This window comes from Nuphar pumila, chromosome 3 (assembly GCF_984573655.1).
Source record: "Nuphar pumila chromosome 3, dmNupPumi1.hap1.1, whole genome shotgun sequence".
NCBI classification, from domain to species: domain Eukaryota; kingdom Viridiplantae; phylum Streptophyta; class Magnoliopsida; order Nymphaeales; family Nymphaeaceae; genus Nuphar; species Nuphar pumila.
The window spans coordinates 29,836,562-29,856,316 of NC_143251.1; the positions used below are offsets into that span (position 1 = coordinate 29,836,562).

The 19,755-nt window shown below is 40.4% G+C and overlaps 1 protein-coding gene across 1 annotated transcript; it reads left to right on the top strand.

Moving 5' to 3' along the window:
* The first annotated feature begins 1,570 nt into the window (after nt 1-1,570).
* LOC149842456 (uncharacterized) lies at nt 1,571-19,180 on the top strand. Its single transcript, XM_089999187.1, has 6 exons — nt 1,571-1,905; nt 2,201-2,400; nt 9,372-9,512; nt 9,653-9,733; nt 18,739-18,863; nt 18,960-19,180. Exons 1-6 carry the CDS (start codon nt 1,671-1,673, stop codon nt 19,006-19,008), a joined length of 831 nt encoding a protein of 276 aa, XP_089855313.1. The 5' UTR covers nt 1,571-1,670; the 3' UTR covers nt 19,009-19,180.
* The last annotated feature ends 575 nt before the right edge of the window (nt 19,181-19,755 follow it).

Sequence of the window (19,755 nt, forward strand, 5' to 3'; positions counted from 1 at the left end):
TAATTAAATGTTTTCCATTGTATTTTCAGTATTTATTTGATAAAGAGTTCTTAGTTGCCTATTTCTCGAACTGAGTGACTAATATACATTCTCACGTTTACGTTTTAGCAGACCACTTAGAGTTTAGTTTGGATAGAGCAATGTCATAGATAAGTCTTTGCATTAAAGAAAAAAATGATCGTAATTTTGGATTATAATTTTTAGGGTGTAACAACTTTGGTATCAAAGCATAAGTTTCGATATCACCAAGTAAGTATATTTTAGCTTAGTTGTTTAAATTTTTTGTTTTTCTTCTCTAATAAACTTTTGTGTGAAGTCTTCACTTTGACTTGAAAAGCCCTATTAATACGGGTTGAATTATGGAGCAATGGATTGAAAATTTTCATGGATTTCATGACTGGAACAAAGGCGTCACCACCCTCCATTAAGCTAGCAGACCATCGTCAAGACTCAAGACTGCACAAGTCATCCTTTTTGGTATGGGTTGTTGGAGATTACCGAACAATCGCCTGCAACACCAGTGATCCGCCATCGTCATTGCTAGCATCGTCTTCCTGACCAGGCGTCTTGGGCAAAGACGAGGGAATGTTGCCACTAAAAACGCAGCGTAGAGCCAACACGTGAAGAGCCAGCGTCCTCCAAAGCTGACGGAACTGCAACACGTCTAACGTGCTACGACCAAGAAGCATACCCTTCTCCCCCATGAGGAGGGGGAGAGGGACGGCTGCTCAACCTCGGGTGTCGTCCCTCGACCACCACTAGATAAACCAGACGCAGGAAGGACTACACCAACCACAACTCGGTCCCAAAAATGACCAGTACCAGTGGGAACGGAGCCAGACACACCCGAGTTACTGATCGGTAGGACGACCGGCAGACGATCTTGCAGATGAGAGTCGACGGAAACCCTACGAGCAGAAACCCCCTAGCTGAGCTTCTCTCTCAGCTTCAGTTGAATTCAAGATTTTTGTAGGGTTAAAAGCATAAGAAAAATAAAAAACACGAATTGCTAAATCGCTTATACATACAAACGTTCGCAGCATATACGTTCAAATAGTAAATCTAGAAATCCATTTTGCCTAATCGAACCTTGTTATACAGTTTCTTTTAAGAAGCAAAAAGATTTGAGTCGGAATAACGGAGGTTAAGCAGAATGATGGCGTGAGACTGGCAATAGGTCTAGAAGTATTATTTCTTGCAAGTTGGCTTATATTTTTTCGATAGGCCAAGTTGGCTTACGTTTGCCCTATATTCAGGGGAAAACGTTCCATAACTTTGAAGTGGCAGCAAAAAGTTGTGCGGATTCTTTTTCAACTCACTACTCATAAATGAGCTTCCTTGAGTCCCCGGTCCATATCAGCTCTCACAAACAGGCAGCTTACTATCTCCCCTTTTTTTTTTAAAGGCAAGCTGGGGTTAGTCAGACCCCACCAGTTAGTATTCACTGACAGCTCCTACCAACCACGCGTAACCCCCGTGGGGACCTACTTTCTCCCCTACTCTAATGTAAGTATCAACAAAATCAAATATACCGTTTTCTCACCGTCTAAGAACACTCACATAGGAGGGGGCGTCTCTCTCTTCTTTGTAGGCCCTTCCCTTACCATATTTAGATTTTCAGATTGAATAACTCTCTCTCTCTCTCGGCAAGCCGAAGGCTGGGGGCGGAGATGGGTACTTCCATGAGGGCATCGAAGAACCCAATTAACGTTTTGATAGGATGGGTGAGGAGGCAACCCCCCAAGGTGAAGGCTTTCCTCGCTGTGGTCACGGGGATGGCCGCCCTCGTTTTCCTCAGATTCATCGTCCACGATCACGACAATCTCTTCGTCGCCGCTGAGGCCTCCCACGCCGTCGGTATCTCCGTCTTGATCTACAAATTGATGAAGGAGAAGACTTGTGCAGGTCCCACCTCTCCCACCCATCTTCATCTTCATCTTTTGCTTTATTTCTCTGCTCTCGCCTAGGGTTTTTGTAGCTCTCGGTTGATCCTTTTTTTATTTTGTTGGTTTATCTTCTGAAATCAAATTTGGATTTTTTCTTTACTTGTGGCGAACGGGTGATCTCGTGATGTTGGTCGATGAGTTTTTTGGTTGTTGCAATTGGATCCCTTATCTTCTATTGAGAATGTCTGTGTTTCTTTCTTAAAAAAATTTATTATTGATTCTTCGTGGTCATTGTCGTTTGGAATTGGCTGTAGGTCTTTCGCTCAAATCGCAGGAACTGACAGCGATATTTTTAGCTGTGAGGCTGTATTGCAGCTATGTCATGGAATATGATATACATACACTACTCGACTCAGCTACGCTCATTACAACATTGTGGGTAATTTACATGATTCGGTTTAAGCTGAGGTCGAGTTACATGGAGGATAAAGACAACTTTGCATTATATTATGTGGTGTGTTTTGTGTAATTCTATCCTTCTTTCTCCCTTTTAAGAACTTTCACTTGATTTTCTTTTAGTTAGCTATCTGAAAATTTTTCCAAGAAGATATTTTTTTCCAATCTATCTGATTATTTGAACTTCAGTACGGAGTCTGATTTTTTTTGCCAATATAGGTTTTTAGCTATCTTATCATTGAACTTCTCTATGGAGGCAACAGTATGTGAAAAGCATTTTCTTTCTTGGTTTGAAAAGCATTATCTAATAATTCTCATTACAACACTCATACGTAGTGAGAGCATGCTGAAATTGACTAACAGAATGAATAGCATGAAAAATATCAGGACGAGTAATAGAGAGATAAGACAAAGCTTCAATCAATTTTCTATATGGAGTTGGATCCTTTAGAGGTTCTTCATCATCTTTCTTCATTTTCTCATTTATGACCTTTGGAGTATCAACTCGTTTTTCATCTGAGAGTCCTGATCGTTCTATGATCTCTGTTGCATACTTAGTTTGCGACAAAAAATAACCATGAGACGAGTAATCCACTTCTATTCCAAGAAAGTATCATAAAAACCCAAGATTTGTCATATCAAAGTTGTCTTTGAACACATCTTTGATATGATTAACTCCCTGCTTGTCACCTCCTGTGATAATCATATCATTTACGTAAAGGAGTAATATTACCATTTCTGCATTAGAAAACTTAACAACCAACACAGTGTCAGTATAACAAGATTTAAAATGGAGTTTTACATCTTGAGGACAATGCCATTTTGGTTTTAGAAAAGCCAATTCATTTCAAAAGAGAGAGAGTGCATTGTAATATTCCCTAATGCTCATCTCTCCTTGAGTCATAGTTCTTACTTTGTTTTGCAATATGTGAGCAATATCCTTAAGACTATACATATCTTTAAGATATTTTCATGCATCACTAGCGCAATCAAATTTCGCTATACTAGAGCACTTGTGGATGTCCACACTATTGATGAGACATCCAATTATCTTGGAATAACCCATCCTCCACTCTTTCCATTTCTTTTCATAATCGGAGATGGCCTTAGACATCTCTTCTCCTTGAAAAACTAATTCCTTTCCATTCTCAATTTTGATAAGAATGAGTTTAGATTCTCTTTTGGTACCATCAACAAAACCCCATAGACCCTTTTCTCATATTTTGTGCTTCACTATGGATGCCCACATTATGTAGTTTGTATCATTGAGTCGCACGGGAATGGAGACGATTACTTCTCTTTCATTTTCCATGTTTTACAATAAGGAGAGGAGGGAGAGAGAGAGAGAGATAACGGATGATAACATAAGATTTGTTGAGAAGCTTTTTGATAGTGTGCTTCCCGATGCAACAATCCACAATCTGATGCTCTACCAAGCTCATGATCCTCCTCTTGATATTATCCGAATGAATAATACTTCAAGAGCACCAAAGCTTTGATACCATGTAATAAAATGAAACTAATGCAAAGATACATCACTTATGGACTTGCAAGAACACAATCAATCAAGAGAAACACTTGATTGATTAAGTCATTCCACCCACACAAGGGTCAAAAATATTCTTGTTATTGCATAGAAAATACTCTCTTAAAGAGTTGGAATTACATGGGGCTTAGAATCCTATCTATAACATAAGGGGCCATATGGGAGCGGCCCTGTTGGGCTGCTCCCAATGGTCACATCTCCAACAGCTAGTTGGAGTTGTCCCATCACTTTACAGAAAGGTAAAAACAAAAAAAAAGCAAAAATAAAATAAACAAAAATGTATAGTCAACCTCTAATGGGCTGACGCCTATTACAGCAGAAATCATCGAAATACTCTTGATGGGTATTTCGGTTTATATATATATATATATATATATATATATATATATATATATATATATATATATATATATAAAAGCCATGAGAGTATTTGGGCATTGTTGGCCTCCCAATCCTCCATCTTTTCTTGATATTCTTGTAGTCATGCAAAGAAAGGAGATATTGTATGCAAACTATAATAGATATTTACATTATATATGCATTGTTTCATAGCTAGAAGAACTAGAAGAAATCAGATTTTATGACTGAATAGTTGAATATCACAAGCTTCAAATGGCTTTTGTGAACTGGTTCATGCCATCACCCTCACCATCCAAAGTTTGGCTCCATATCACACTAACTTCAATTTAAACTTGTTAAACACTAAATCAAAGAATAATAAGCATCCAATTAACCCAATTCCAATCTAATATACATTATATCATCATCATCATTCATAAAAAAAAGTTTAGGTTTTCTATATATGCTATACAAATCATCTTTTAATATGCATATTTTTTCTTCCTAGACTTCTATATCATGCCTTATATCATATTAAGTACCAAATGCTTCATTTGGATATAAATCAATGGCCCACCAACAAGCTTCTACATACAAACAACCACCCTAAACAATCCTCCTTAGACTCTCACATAAATGAGAAAACAACTCTCATTTGCCTTTGCAAAGGCAAATGACAGTCAATGGCTAACTTTTTGATGTTTGGTTAGATGTAGCATGTTCATACATAGTAATATACAATTGCCTAAAACCTATAGTGTACAAGAACCTAAAAAATCCAGCAACAGTATAATTGCAAAGATGCTTTTTTATGATAAATCCTATGTTCGTGTCATGAATAGAAAATCCTCATGATTGCCCCACCATGCCAAGAGGCCTCACTAATGAAAAAATCGTTTCACTCAAGATTTGCAAAAACAGGGGTTAAAATCCCTAAAATCTAAGCATATCCGAATATCCTTAATTCTAAGCATACCCGAATATCCCTAAAATCTAAGCATATCTTAAACAAAAAATTTGATTTAGCATGCATTCACTCAAGATTTGCAAAAATAGGGGTTAAAATCCCTAAAATCTAAGCATACATGAATATCCCTCCCTAAATTCCCTAAAATCTAATCCTACAACAACAAAGAGAGAGAGAGATGTGTTCTTCGGGTCGAAGGGACGAGAGCTCGGAGTGGCTTGCATGTTCGCCAGAAGCACGCCGAAGGGACAATGGTAGAGGCTCAGAGAGGGTTTTCTTGTTCGCCGAAAGGATGCCAGAGGGATGGTGGTCGAGGCTCGCTAGAGGGACGATGGTCATCACTTGCCGGAGTGACGGTGGTAGTTGCTCGCGTTAGGGGGTGAATGAGCCATTTTTTTTGAAAGCTTTTGTTCTCCCTTATCCTTGTTCTTTTCGTAACAGGGGGTGGAACGATGAAATATTGTTTCTTGGACGCAGCAGATGCGTGTTCCACCACGTCCAATGATTGTTTCATACACGATCCCAACCGGCCATGCCGTTCGATTTCGAGCAGGGGAAGGTGCATCAAACAAGCCCTAAGGTATCGCTGTTAAAAAAGGAAGAGTATGCAAGTTGGATAAAGCTTTGAATGACTTGAAGCAAGCTCTGAGAGCTTAGTTTGATAAGTTTTGTTCAGCTGTTATTAGATTAGGATTCATGCAAAGTTTTCATGATCCAGCTCTATTTGTGACTTCCTCTACTAGAGAATAGTGTGTACTCCTACATGTAGATGATATGATCATTACAAGGATGACAAGGTGATGCAAGGATGACAAGGTGATGATCGGGAATGCAAAATCTCGATTAACAGAAAATTTTGAGATATACTTTCTAGAGCTTGAAGTTGCATATTAAAAAGATGATATTTGTTAGGTCAACATAAGTATGCAACAATTTTAATTGACAGAGCAGTGTTATCTAAAGATAGAAAGCAAGTAGATACTCCTATGGAAGCCAATTGTAGATTGAAACATTCAGATGGTGGACTTCTTGATGTCCCTTCAGTCTACAAGCAGTTACTAGGGAGCTTAATCTACGTGGTTATTTTTAGGCCAGATGTTACTTTTGTTGTACATGTGGTGAGCCAGTGCATGAGTGCTCCTAGCTCTTCTCATCTATCAGCAGTGTTGAGGATAATTAGATACATTAAGGGTGCTATGCATTATGCTTTATTTTTCTTTGCTTCTTCTAATTTAGTATTGAGAGCTTATTGTGATGCTGATTTTGAAGGAGTGTCACAAGATAGACACTCTACCATTGGGTTTTGCATATTTCTTGGTGACTCTCTGATATCTTGGAAGAGCAAAAAGCAAAAGAGAGTGACACTTCCACAACTTAAACAGAATATCGGGCTATGGCTTAAGTCATGGTAGAGATCATGTGGTTAAGATGGTTGTCGGAGGAAATGGGTGTTGAACTTGATAGCGGGACATAATTGCATTGTAACAATCAAATATAAAAATCCCAGGTTTTATAAGAGGACCAAACATATTGAGATAGATTGTTACTTCACTCGCAGAGCTTATTTAGATGGAATCATTTCCTTGTCATACATTGGAACCGCTAGTCAGATTGCAGATTGTTTCGTAAAAAGTTTGCCTCTAAAAACATTTCAGCCATTTCTTTTCAAACTTGGAATGATTGTGTTCACATCATCTCAAGTTTTAATATCTATTACGTTGTTTTGGTGCTACCCTTCATTTTGTATATATAATTATTTAGAGGGGTACTTTTGTACTTCTAGCATTAGTTAGATGGTCAACATTTTTTTGTCCTCTAATGTAACCACAGGGGACATACCCTATATGTTGTATTCTTTCCCATTCAATGCCTTAATGAAAGTTCATTGTTCTCTCCCTCTCTTCCTCTCTTCTTGGTATGCATGTATGCTTGTGTGCCCTAGTGTGTCTGTGTGTGCTTGCGCGTATGTGTCTATCAATAGGCTGAATATCCTACCCATTTGAGTTTTCTGAACCGGACCATATAGTGTACAGCTGGATTCAGTATTGGATTCGTGTAGTTGTTGGGTCAGATATGAGAGAACTCATATCCGACCAATTTCTTATTTCTAATTCCCATACCTGGTATTAACTTAATAGTGGATCAGATCTGAGTCTGGTCAGGTCATGTTAAACTTGAGTTGAGAATTAGAGCAAATATAAAACTCATATCCAACCAATTTCTTATTTCAAATTCCCATATCCGGTATTAACTTAACAGTGGATTGGATCTGAGTTGGGTCAGGTCATGTTAAACTTGAGTTGAGAATTAAATAAAGTATACCTGCATTTTTTTCATACTGTTATTAACGAAGAAACATTGGCATAGTGGATGCATGTTCTTGTTTCAATGGGATGAGTTTGTATCCTCATTGTTGCCTTTATTCTTTTTAAGCTAAGCATATGTGGATCCAGATTGGATATCTGATCCAATTCCTAAAATCGGGTTATACTTCCACCTGGTTGGGTATCCGAACCAAACCCTTTATAAGCTGATCTTATGTGGGCCCGTACCTGGTCGTGTTTGAATTCGTGGTCCTGGACCCAAGCTTTCCTTTTTCTTCTGGGTCCATTGTTTTTGCCAAACCTGGAATTATGAATCTGGGTTGGCTGGGTGCCCTATTTCAGATCTGCAACATTCAAAGCCCTATGTGCGGGAATGTGTGCTTCTGTGCCTGTGTTTTGTGTGTATGTTTGTGCATGTGTCAGGATGTGTGCACGCGTGTGTGTGTGTTTGGTTGGTTGTCTACTTATACAAACTCTAACAGGATGTAAAAAATTACAACTATGTGTGAGTGTGTGCTTGCATGTGTATGAAACTGGGGAAACCAGAACCTACAACTATTGAGGAATAAGAGTTCAAGAGTTATAAAGGAAAAGTACAGCGGACCACTCTTTTTGGTTTAATGGTGAGAACAGTAATGGCGTACTTGAGATATTTTTAACCTTGTGCCTTGTCATGCTTTGTCATGGAGTTCAATGTAGTACATTTATGACCATATTGAGTATGAAATGATGTGTGTGGTACATCCCCTATATGTTGATAAATTCTGCTAATGATGTGTTTGGTACATTTATGATAAATTCCGCTTGCGGGTTAGTGGGTACTGTTTGATGCAAACATAAATGCATCCTTTGCTTGTCCTTACTCAATGGATGAGCGAAGTGATGCAAGTCTCATGGTTTCTAGTTTTATTTTCTCTTGACATTTTATACTGGCTAGATTCATTGCTGCATTTTGTTCATCATGTCATGCTTTTTAACTGTTGTTTTTCCTGCTTGTGGCCTTTTCTGGCTTCTGGTTCTATCTTTACAGAAAAAATATGCAATTTATGCCTCTCATTTCTTAGTTTTATCTGGTACAAATCAGTGTTTGTTTAGCTTTGTTTGTAGCTAACTGGGATTTTTATGGTCTAAGTTTGTGTCATTACTTCAATTCATTGTACTCCTTGTTTTTCAAGATGCATAAACATGATAGGCATGATTTTCATTGTCTAGGCTGTGCGATTATTTGATGTATAGTCACATTGCTCTTTGGGAAGTCATTTTGATAAACCATTGTTCTCTACGAGAGAAATACCATCAATTTTTGTTTTTTTAAATTTAGCAGAAAGAGCTTGAACACTGAAATTCTTATGTTGCACTTTGCTGTTTAATATTTTCCAATGCTCACATAACAAAAATTATTTATGGTAAGAAATGCTTCATGCATCTGCAATTTTCTGATTTTTTTTTGCATTATATGTTCTTGGTGATAAGCTTATATAGTATAGTATAAGCTAAGAAAGTAGTGGAGAGGTTGGACAAATTTAAATACTTGCAGAAAGCTCATTTCTTATAGAAACATTGTTCAACTTTTTGGAACTTAATAGTTCTTCCTAACAAATGCATTGTCATGAACCATAACTGCAAACAAGTGAAAATTGTCATTGTTCTGAAGTTCTAACATGCTGCATTGAGTATTGATCCATGTGGATTATCTGCTTTGTCTATATCCCCAGAGATAAAAGGAAATTACAATTGTCTTCATGTGGCTAGTCACCGTTTTTCTAAGTAGATGGCAGTAGTCGTAACATGTGCTTCATAGATACTTTATGCAATGCAACACATATTAGTCGAAACACAAATATTGGATGCAGGTGATCCCGTGTGCCATACTGGCCCTTGCTGTTCACCCTTCAACTTCACATAATATAATTCATAGGATCTCCTGGGCTTTCTGTGTCTACTTGGAGGCTGTTTCTGTATTACCCCAGTTACGTGTGATGCAAAACACGAAGGTGTGAACTAAGTTCCTCCCTTCTCTTTTATCATTTGATTGAAAGACAATTCTTTTTTTTCCTTTTTTGTGAACTCATATCTGTTACCAACTGCTACAATGGTTACTCATGTCTTTCTTGAAATCTGTCACTCTTTGCAGATTGTTGAACCATTTACTGCTCATTATGTTTTTGCACTGGGAGTTGCTAGGTTCTTGAGTTGTGCACATTGGGTCCTTCAGGTATGACATCAACTGGGCTTTTCAGTTTGCTGTTGTGAGGGCCTTGTTTCTTGCAGCCATTGTTTTCATATTGTTTGATATTCCATGTCTATGGTGTACTTTTCTGGACTGTGTGCATGCACACATCTTCGTATTTCATGTGTACATGCATATCCTCGTGTATATATACATGTGCACTTGCAATTCATGTGTTAAACATGTTTGTCTTGAATGCATGATTTAATCATTTATTTTGTGAGCAAACATTTTCTCCATTATACCTGATTAATAATGATTCTTTTGTCTGATATGGTTGTTACTAGAGAAGTATCTGTAGGTTCAAGTTGTTTTTCTGGGACATTCCAAACTTCCTCCCATGTACATGTTATACAGAATTCTTCTGTGATATAAATGCATTGAACTTCTTATTCTGGTTATCTAGTATCAAAATGTGTTGGAAAATGTTGACCAAGGTAGATGTTATGGCTTAAGCAAACCTTCTGCATTAGGTATTAGTAAATTAAACATTTCACCCAAAGGAGGTTCCTTTTGATAACAAAATCTTTCTTGAATTTAGGATTATGTTGCTTCTCTTGTTAGTTTCTCTAAGACAAAGTTTGGAAGTTCCTTTTGACTACAAAATTGTTCTTGGATTTGGGATTATGGGACTTTTAGTTAGTTTCTCTAGGCCAAAGATTGGATTACTGACAGTATTGATGTTGCCACAGAATTAGACATACTGATGCTTGCACATAAACTTTTTATTATCAAACAGTTTTTATTGCAATCCACAAGTTTGTATTCGTGAAATTTGAAATATGGAGTCCTTACTAATTGTGATGATTAAGAGTGACTTATTGTGGAGATCTCCATTCTCAGCTTAATTATGTTCACTCTCTTGTCAGAATCATGATTATGATTTACCAAAAGGCAACCTTATTGGATGAAAACTTGATGACCTAATATATTATCCACTAAAACATATAATAGTATCACTGCATGTGTAGTTCGTGTATAGAATTTATGGGCACTGAGTAATAAAACACATTTGTAATCTTTCAGTTGTGCCAAATAAGTAAAAGCAAAAGAAACAATGAATCTGCACTGTACTACAGGGCATTTTAGCGTTTATTAAGAATACTGTAAAGTAACTATAATCGGTTGCATGGAAATAACAGCCAGCATAAATTGTTGTTGTTTGGTGATGAATGCCCAGATGTCGGTCATAAGGCATGATAACTAGAATTTTACAAGTCACAAATTGATCTTCTAAAGCAGTTTTCTTTGGGAAAGGATTTTAATGGATGGCACCAGCCATTATTTCTGACAAGTTAATGGAATGTAGAATCGTAAGGTTCAACTGGAGCAGAATGGTATGTGATGTACGAGGGAGGGTCTAACTGTATGTAGAGTGAGCTGGATGAATAAAGTTTGTGGAGTTGATGAGAGTCTTCTAATATTTATCCGTATTTGGTTGAGAGAATTTCTATTGTAAGGAAGGTCTTGTTTATGTTTCTTCAAAAGTAGCATAGTTCTCCAAATCAAATTGTTGTCGTGTGGATATGCTAGATAGTTGTTTATGCTTGCAATGGACATATAAAACCCTTGACTGCCAGCGTACTTTTTTTCTTTAAATGCATATATGACAGATTATTTAAAAGGGTATGCTCTTGAAATACTTTAATCTTGACAAATGGCTAAGTGATTGCAGATTCTTCTTTTGTTTCCAATATTTTGCTTCCATAACTATGTATTATATATGTGGTGTTGATGATAATGAGCTAGAATTGTTAATTCCCAAATATTTTCTTTTCTCATTATTTGTATGGAGAAAATGATTGGATGATCTATGGTGTACCCAACATCTATCAAATTGCATTCATGGATAACAAGTGTGTTCTTGATCATAAGCTGATTCATTCAAGAGTAAGTGTAAGTCCTGATTATCTGCGTTTAGCCCCTTCCCTATGAAAGCTATTGTTCAAGAAGTGAAAGTGAAAGAACCAAATGCATTGAGCTTGATGGCTGATAATTTTTTGCCCTTGGAATGATGTTTGTCCTTGTGGATTATTAAAAAGAAAAAAAACTGTGATATATATATAAAAATGAAACATTCAACATAGAGATTTTTGAAGAGTGCGAGTATGCACATGCAGGCACACGAATGCAGAAAATACTTCTGTTTATAATATGTTTACTCTATAGAGAGGTACAAGACAATAATGAAATTGTAGGGCCTGCTATCTCAACAAGTGCAAAATGAGTATGGTTTACCATGTCAGTCACGGTATGTATGTGACATAGGTATGGGTGTCAATGGGTCGGATCTGATTCAGACTCAGGTGAGTCTGAATCTGGATCTAACTTTGAGGTGTGTGTACCATGTCTGGACCCGGGTTTCGATTGGGTCCACCATAAGAAAAAGCATACCCAGGTCCTATGAGAATTATATGAACCAGACCCATTCCATACCCGGTAAAATTCTATTGTTATATTTTTTATATTGAAAAATCACGGGTCTTAATCGAAACTCAGATCAGACTCGGGTCTGATATGAAATTTCACAAACCATACCCGGCTCTTTATACTAATCAAACCCTTTGGTACAACCCAGTTTCTAACCAGACCTCCTTTATTTCCAAACCCTGATCCTATAGGGTTTGGTACGGGTCAGGTCTTGGTCAAACCTGACACATTGACACTGTAACGCCCCAAAATCGTGGACTTGAAACATTTTATGAAAAAGGTTGAAAGCTTTGAAATCAATCATTTATCAAAGTTTAAAACAGAAGTTCAGCGGAAGATCAGGTTCAAAACAACAAGTCCCTAGACCTTGGGCGCATTACAGCCAAAAACAGATTCCCCCTTATAAACCGATTTGCAGTTCAAATATATATTTTATTGAAATGAAAAGAAGAACCACATTTTGGTAATACAGTTTTAGAAATGCAGAGTTATAATCAAAAGAGATGCTTTCAAAGAAACCTTATACCACATCTATCAAAAGAGTCCCCAGGAGTGCAACGTCAGGAAAGAGCATTGCCTTGAATGCATCGCGTCATCGTGCCATCGCAAGTTGTCTCAACCTGTTCACCACCTGCCCATGAAATGGGTCAGTCTCACAACAGACTAGTAGGGGTGCAAAGGACAAGAAGGAACAAAGGCTGCAATAAGCAAGATAAACGCTAGCTCAAGCAGGAACAAACAAGACTAGCAAATCTAACCAAATGTGCTGTAGAGTAAGCAAGGTTCTAGTAAGGCAAACAGCTACGTACAAGAGCAATAAGGATTATAGTGCTAAACATGCAACTATAGCAAATCTCATAGATATAATAGGTGAAGAGTAACTAACTCTATCCACCAGTCAAGCAAAGCAATTGCATAAGACAAGTATTCATAACAACACTCGTAATACATATACAAGTACCATAGGATGGCTCAGTCCATCGACAAGTGATTACATTAATCGTGAGGCACAAGCTATTGCATCACAAGCAATTCATAAGCTACACAGGATAAGCAATCAACTAGTATGAGAAACTAGTTATTACTAAGCAAGGAACTGCGTAAGCAGTTTAACCAACAAGGGTAATGCCTCGACAGGCGTACCTAGCTCAACGAGTAGCATACCGAACTACTGAGCTAATAAGCAAGTAAGCAATGCACGTCACAACATGCATATCTCATGATCATGTGTATAAGTTATATCTTGTCTCATTACTGAGCATGCCGTTGTGGGTACGCACAAGGCAAAATGTAAAAACAACCGAGATCGATTCGGGGGTCCATTATGCTATGTATTTTATTATACCCCGAATGACTGACCGAGTCCGCTTTCTAAGGGGACGGTCTGTGACCAAGAGAGTAAATCCCCAAAGGCAAACAAAGGACAAAGGCCCAATGGATGCGCATCCGTACTTCTGCAGAAGTGGCCCGAAGGATTTCCCCTAACCTCCGATGACTGGGGAAGGTCGGATCTTTGCCCGAGATTGCCATTAATGACTGTCCATCGGAGTTTTGTACCATCCATTCTCTCTCTTGATGAACCGTCCTGAATGAACACGACGGAGGGTTTCTTAACCGCCGTCCCATTCTCATGCTCTGGTCTTTTAACCCAATCGAGCATCTTGCCTGTGAAGGCGCATGATTATTATTTAGGTGAGTAATACACGCTATTGCGCGTTCGAGGCAACCACACAATTCTCATCCTACTCACTGCAGTACGCATCATACCTATTCAAATGTATAATCACGATGAAAGGGGTCAATCCATAGTGAGGGTAGAAACATCACTCTTGTGATCTCAAACACATGCCATTGCATGTTTGAGGCAGACATAGACCTCTCATCCTACTCATCGTAGTACGCAACGTACCTGTTCAAAAGTACAACCACGATGAGAGGGGTACGAATCTCTCGCATGAAATCCCAATGCTTCTACTTTATAGAAGCCTACAGTGAACTCATTCTAGTTCCAACTGATCGTGCTCGAGTCCTTTAGACAATCGCGAGCAATCTGCCTATTAGGCGAAATCAACATAACAAGATTAGCTTAATGTGTCAATACACGTTTAGAGGTTTCTATAGACCTCTCGTCCTGCTCTTCGTAGTCCAAACATATCGTACGTGACTAAGGGTACAACTACAAGAGGAGGAACATGGATCCCTTGTAAGAGATCCAACAATACCTTCGCAAAGGAAGGCGCTACAATCTTGGTTGAACCAGAAAGCCTAAAAACTAGGTCTCGCATCAGAGGTGAGGTAACGCCAATCTAGTGATGGCGCAAGTACCTCGCTAGGATCCCCGCCCTACTCGTGCACATGCTTCTAAACAAGGCTATCTGAGTCGTATCGGATAGGTGGACTAAGGTTGTACACATCTATCCCAAATACATCAATTTGGGAGGTCCGGCTGCTACCTCTGCTTTACAAGCTATATATATTGAAAATAGGTTTGCACTTAAGATGATGTCTTTGGAGAACCGAAGTGCATAAGTGTGTGTCGTGGCTTGTAAGACAAGTGAAACGATATACACTATACATTCGAAGCTGCACTCAGGGAGTGCAAGCTGACAAGAGGCAAACTCATGCACATACTAATACAAAGGCAAAACGAGGGGCAAGACTCGTTGGGCGGAACTGCACCGCGAGGGTAGAATGCTAGGGCTACTCACGAGGTATGAGATCATACCTCGATCATCGTAACGCACAAGCAGGCAACTACGTAAGCAACTCGTGAGGTAGGAGATCCTATATTGACTACGCAAGTGTAAAGGACGACTCACGAGGCATGGGGTTGCACCTCAATAGATCGATAAGCGTAAGCAAGTGAAGAAGTATAGGACGAAGATAAAATACATGCATGAGCAAGGCATATGCACTAAGTGCGACAACAAGATAAAGACGAACACATACAAAAGGTAAGAGCAAGAGCAAGCACGACAGCACAGGAAGGTAAAACACGAAAAGTAAAGCAGAAGCAAGGCCATGGTGCATAAAGCGCGGGGCAACAAGTAAACGCAGGAAGTAAAGTGCAAGAACGTAAAGGAGGACCAGGATGTCCTGGAGTAAAGACAGACATGTACAAGTAAATGCCAGGGCGCAAAGCGCAGGACAGCAGGAAAGTAAAGTGCGAGAAAGTAAAGAGGACAAGGATCGCGAAACCGCGTCCTTGAGTTAAAAGACATGGAATGTAAAGACAGGAATGGAAAGCCTAGGCACATATAGCGCGGCGGCGACAGAAAGGAAAGTGTAAGAAAGTAAAGAGGACAAGGATCGCGAAACTGCGTCCTTGATGGTAAAGACATACGTATATATATTATACATATACATATATCATCCTCTTTTAGTTATCTTTCTTATTTTAGCATTTATCAGTTCATTGTCCTATCACGCAAGAATCCCCTACCTTAAGGGGTTGCGGGTCCTCGTACGCTTGCAGCGTAGGCAAGCAAGAGCTCGAGCCAAAGAGGGCGAGCTAGATCCACCGTTCAACCTGGAGAGCTTAGAACGTTAGCATATGCCGAAGGTAAACAAGAAGCAACAAGGCAGCAAGGCCTCCTTGCTTGCAGGAGGCAGATGCAGAAACTCTGCATCCTGCAGACAGGGGTGCCAGAGGCAGGGGCCTCAGCCCTGCTTGGCAAGGGCAGCAGAGGCAGGGAGCAGGAGCTCCTTGTCTGCCAGCACAAAGAAAGGCAGGGGAGGGAGCAGAGGCTCCCTGCCACGCCTGCCGCAACTAGGCAGGGGGGGAACACCCCCTGTCAGAACACGAGACAGGGGCGCAGCCCCCTGCCGGCAGCAAGAACAAGGCAAGGGGGCAAAGCCCCTTGCCGGAGAACAAAGATGCACACAGGAAAGCAGGGGACTTCGCCCCCTGCTGGCACGATGCAGGGGGACAGAACCCCCTGCCGAAGACTCCGCCCCCTACAGGGGAAACAACAGAAGGGCAGGGGGCTTCAACCCCTACCAAAACAAGAGGCGACAGGGGCTCAGTCCCCCTGTCGACCAACCACAAAAAGGCAGGGGGTAACCCCCTGCCAAGCAAGAGGCGACAGGGGGCTCAGCCCCCCTGTCGTCCAACAGCAAAAAGAAAAGAGTGACAGGGGGCGGAACCCCCTGCCAAGAAGAGCCAACGCCCCCTGTCGACCAATAACAAAGGGAGGCAGGGGTTTAGCCCCTGCCAACAAGCGGTGATGATAGGGGGCTTAGCCCCCCTGTCGATCCACCCAGCACATAGAAGAAAAGAAGCAACGAAGAGGGGGGCTCACCTCCGAAGATGGCAGCAACAGGGGAGTCGTCAGGCTGGAGGGTCGAGGGCCACTGTCGGCTGAGGCCACCCGGACGGAGGGTGGTGGCGTTGTCGAAGCCTGAAGGATGTCGCCGACTGCAACTACCGGCGACGAGGAGACAGAGAGGCAGAAAGGACGGTCGGCAAGGCTCGAAGGTCGCCAGCGCACGGGGTTGGTTGTCGCCGGAGCCGATCGTCGGAAAAGATGGCCGACAGTGAGTTGCCGACGTTGGCGACACAGGAGACAGCGAAGGGTTTTCTGCGAAGGGGAGACGAGTGGCGAATCGTCGGCGCTCGACGACTGCAGGGAGGAACGCAGGTCGTCGTCGGCTGAGGATGCCGGCTGCGAATCGTCGGTGGCTGAAGGGGAGACCACTGCTTCCCGGCGGCAGCTGCAGGGAGAAACAACAAAGGGGGGAAGAGGTCGGCGGCGAGTCGCCGGTGCTCGAGGTCCCTGGCGCAGCCGCTAGCCAAGCAGGGAGGTCGGCAGCGAGGATCGTCGATCGTCGGGGAGGCTGCCGGACGGAGATGCTCACCGGCGTCTCCGATCGCCGGTGGCGACGGCGTGAGGAGGGCGGAGCAGATGAGAGAGAAGGGGCGAGGGTTTTGCCCCTCGCCCGAGACGTTGTGTCCTTTTAAGGACACCGACTTCTCGAGAATTCGAGAAGCCGGGGTGCGGGTCGGCTCGAGCTCGGGTCCAGCCCGGATCCGGGCCCGACACAGGGATTCAGACCCTGACTCGTGTCCGACATGTGCCGGGCACGTGTCGGACACGATTTTTTTTTCACGGTTGTTACAGACACCCCTAGACATAGGTAGTTGAACAAAAAGTGTGTAGTAATATCAGCCATTTGTCTTAGATTCTGATTTTGATACATTAGCTAGCTAAAAACATCAATATTTAACAATTTTAGATGGAATTGATGGCAGATATTGATAAGTTTTCTGATGGATCTGCCTAACTCCAGCTTTCTCTGTCGAAAAAAAAAATTCTGATGGATACTTGCCTGGATTTTTCAAAATCCTGCATGGTATTTGTCTGATTTTAACTAGAAATATCATGCATGGCTCCCTCTAGGAAGAACAATTTTGTTCTTTCTTGGAATCCTAGGAATGAAAGTAACAGAAAAAGCACGTATTTGTTTAATTAGTGGAGGTTGGGTTTTCCAAAGCTTGGTCAAGAGTTTGGAACTTGTATTGTTTTGGTTTCATATCTCATCTTTGTTTTCTGAGATTTGAAGTCGATTTCAAAGTTATAGGTTCGCTTATTGGTTTTTCATATTAAATTCTGTTGTTATTTTGTCTCCTATTATTTGTTTTTACTTGATAATTGAAGAAATCTTTAATAATGTAATTGGAGGAATCTTTAATAATGTCATGTTTTTTATTATCATTTTGACCTTAGGATGAATTCATATATCTTGAATATGTTTACAATCGACTGGGGGTGGACAGATACGATCATCTCTCATATAATCATCCTTTTGAAATCCTTTTCATGATATTATTTCACTGGCACTCCAATATGGAACGTGTTTGCAACTTTTAGACCCTTTATGTGTGGTCTCCTCAACTTTGTTCTATTGTTATCATCTCTTTTGATCCGTGGAACATTACTATCCTCTTTGTTTTTCTTCTACACTCGTCTGCTCATTATGTACCATCTTATCCTTTGGTTGTGGTAGAAAGCCCTTTTGATCTTCCCAGTTCCCATTTTTCATGTTTTCAAAAATCTTTATGTAAGCTTTCATAATCCAGTTACCTACTAAAAAACTTCTAGCTTTGGTTGATCTTGAGGGTCATGATTGGCTGTGAGATAACCACTAAATTATTCTAGTTGGAATCTAATAGCTCACTGGAAAAACGTCTGGCTTGAGAAGTCAACACTGTTTACTATGTGGATGATGTAACTGCATCGTTTGTTCAAGGGATATTAAGCCCTCTGTTTTGTTGTTTATCTTTCTTGGTCAAGCTATAATACATCATGTTGGAAGTGTAATCAATGGAGTCATTGGATGGGTTGGATATTTGTCATGGCTTTGATGGTGGCGACAAAATCACATGAATAGAAAAATCATACTGGATTGATTAATTCCTATTTCTCCCCCTCATGTTTCCACATCCCATCCATGATCATCTAGTGTATGACTGGTAGACAGTGATCCGAACAAAGCCCACCATGGCAGGGTGCAAAAGGAGGTCTTAAGCATGTGGCTTATTGTTTTTCCCTTTGTTACAGGTTTTGGATACTCGTGGACGCCTGTTAACTGCTTTGGGTTATGGCCTCTGGCCTTCTATGGTGCTTCTCTCTGAAATAGTGCAGACTTTTATTCTGGCGGATTTCTGCTACTATTATGTTAAAAGGTGGTGTTTTTTTTTTCTTTTTTGACTCATGGATTTGCATGCCTTGTGTCCAACACATGAGATCTGAAAACAACAATGCCTTCCTCTTTGCAACAGTGTCTTTGGCGGGCAGCTTGTGTTGCGCCTCCCTTCTGGAGTGGTGTAAGCTTGAAGCTCTGCAAGGATGTATTTTTGTTCCACTGCTTTTAAGGGTAATTTATCACATAAAAAGTGTTTTGGTAGGTGTTCTCTGCACAGTTTTTTTGTTTGTTTGTTTGTTTGTTTGTATCTTCCTATGGGTATTGGATGGTCAAGTAATTAATCCCTAGTTTCTTCTGTTAATTTATATAAATGTGCATGGGGGAAGAGTAGGGCTGAACTGATCTCGTCTCTTTGAGACTGGTTGCTGAACACTTTTGGGTTGCTTCAATTCCTCACAAAAGGTTAAAGAAATGCAAAGGTGTAAACTTGCATTTAAAGGTCTTTGAGAGATTATGGTCCAATCAGTCACATGTTCATTTTGGGTGACTGCCCCATTGTTTGTGCTCTCCGGCCATAACAAAACGTTTAGGGTTTTTGTGTTGTTTTCCATCTTTCATTGCCTTTGGAACAAGTGTTCAAAATGGTTCTCTGAAGTCTAAAAAACTCGTGAATGCTCCTCCAAAGAAAAAATTAATTAAAAAAACCGGAAGCTGTTTCGGCCAATCTAATTGTATATCAAGTACGTTCTGACTGCTTTCAGAGGGCCTAATCCCATCGGATTTCCAAGTGAATTCGCCAAGTCAGAGAGAGCGCCAAAGTTCCATCATCACAACTTCTAGAGGAAGTTGTACGAAAACAGCCTAGCTTGTTGGGATTTACAAAAGGCTGCCCAACATTTAGATTCTTACATATAACCACCTAATTTTATCTG

What these genes read in the sequence shown, in the direction of transcription:
- LOC149842456 (XM_089999187.1), top strand. Translation starts at nt 1,671, where the DNA reads ATGGGTACTTCCATGAGGGCATCGAAGAACCCAATTAACGTTTTGATA. An exon ending in GAAGGAGAAGACTTGTGCAG is followed by an intron (nt 1,906 to 2,200) that starts GTCCCACCTCTC and finishes AATTGGCTGTAG; the next exon opens with GTCTTTCGCTCAAATCGCAG. An exon ending in ACTTTGCATTATATTATGTG is followed by an intron (nt 2,401 to 9,371) that starts GTGTGTTTTGTG and finishes TATTGGATGCAG; the next exon opens with GTGATCCCGTGTGCCATACT.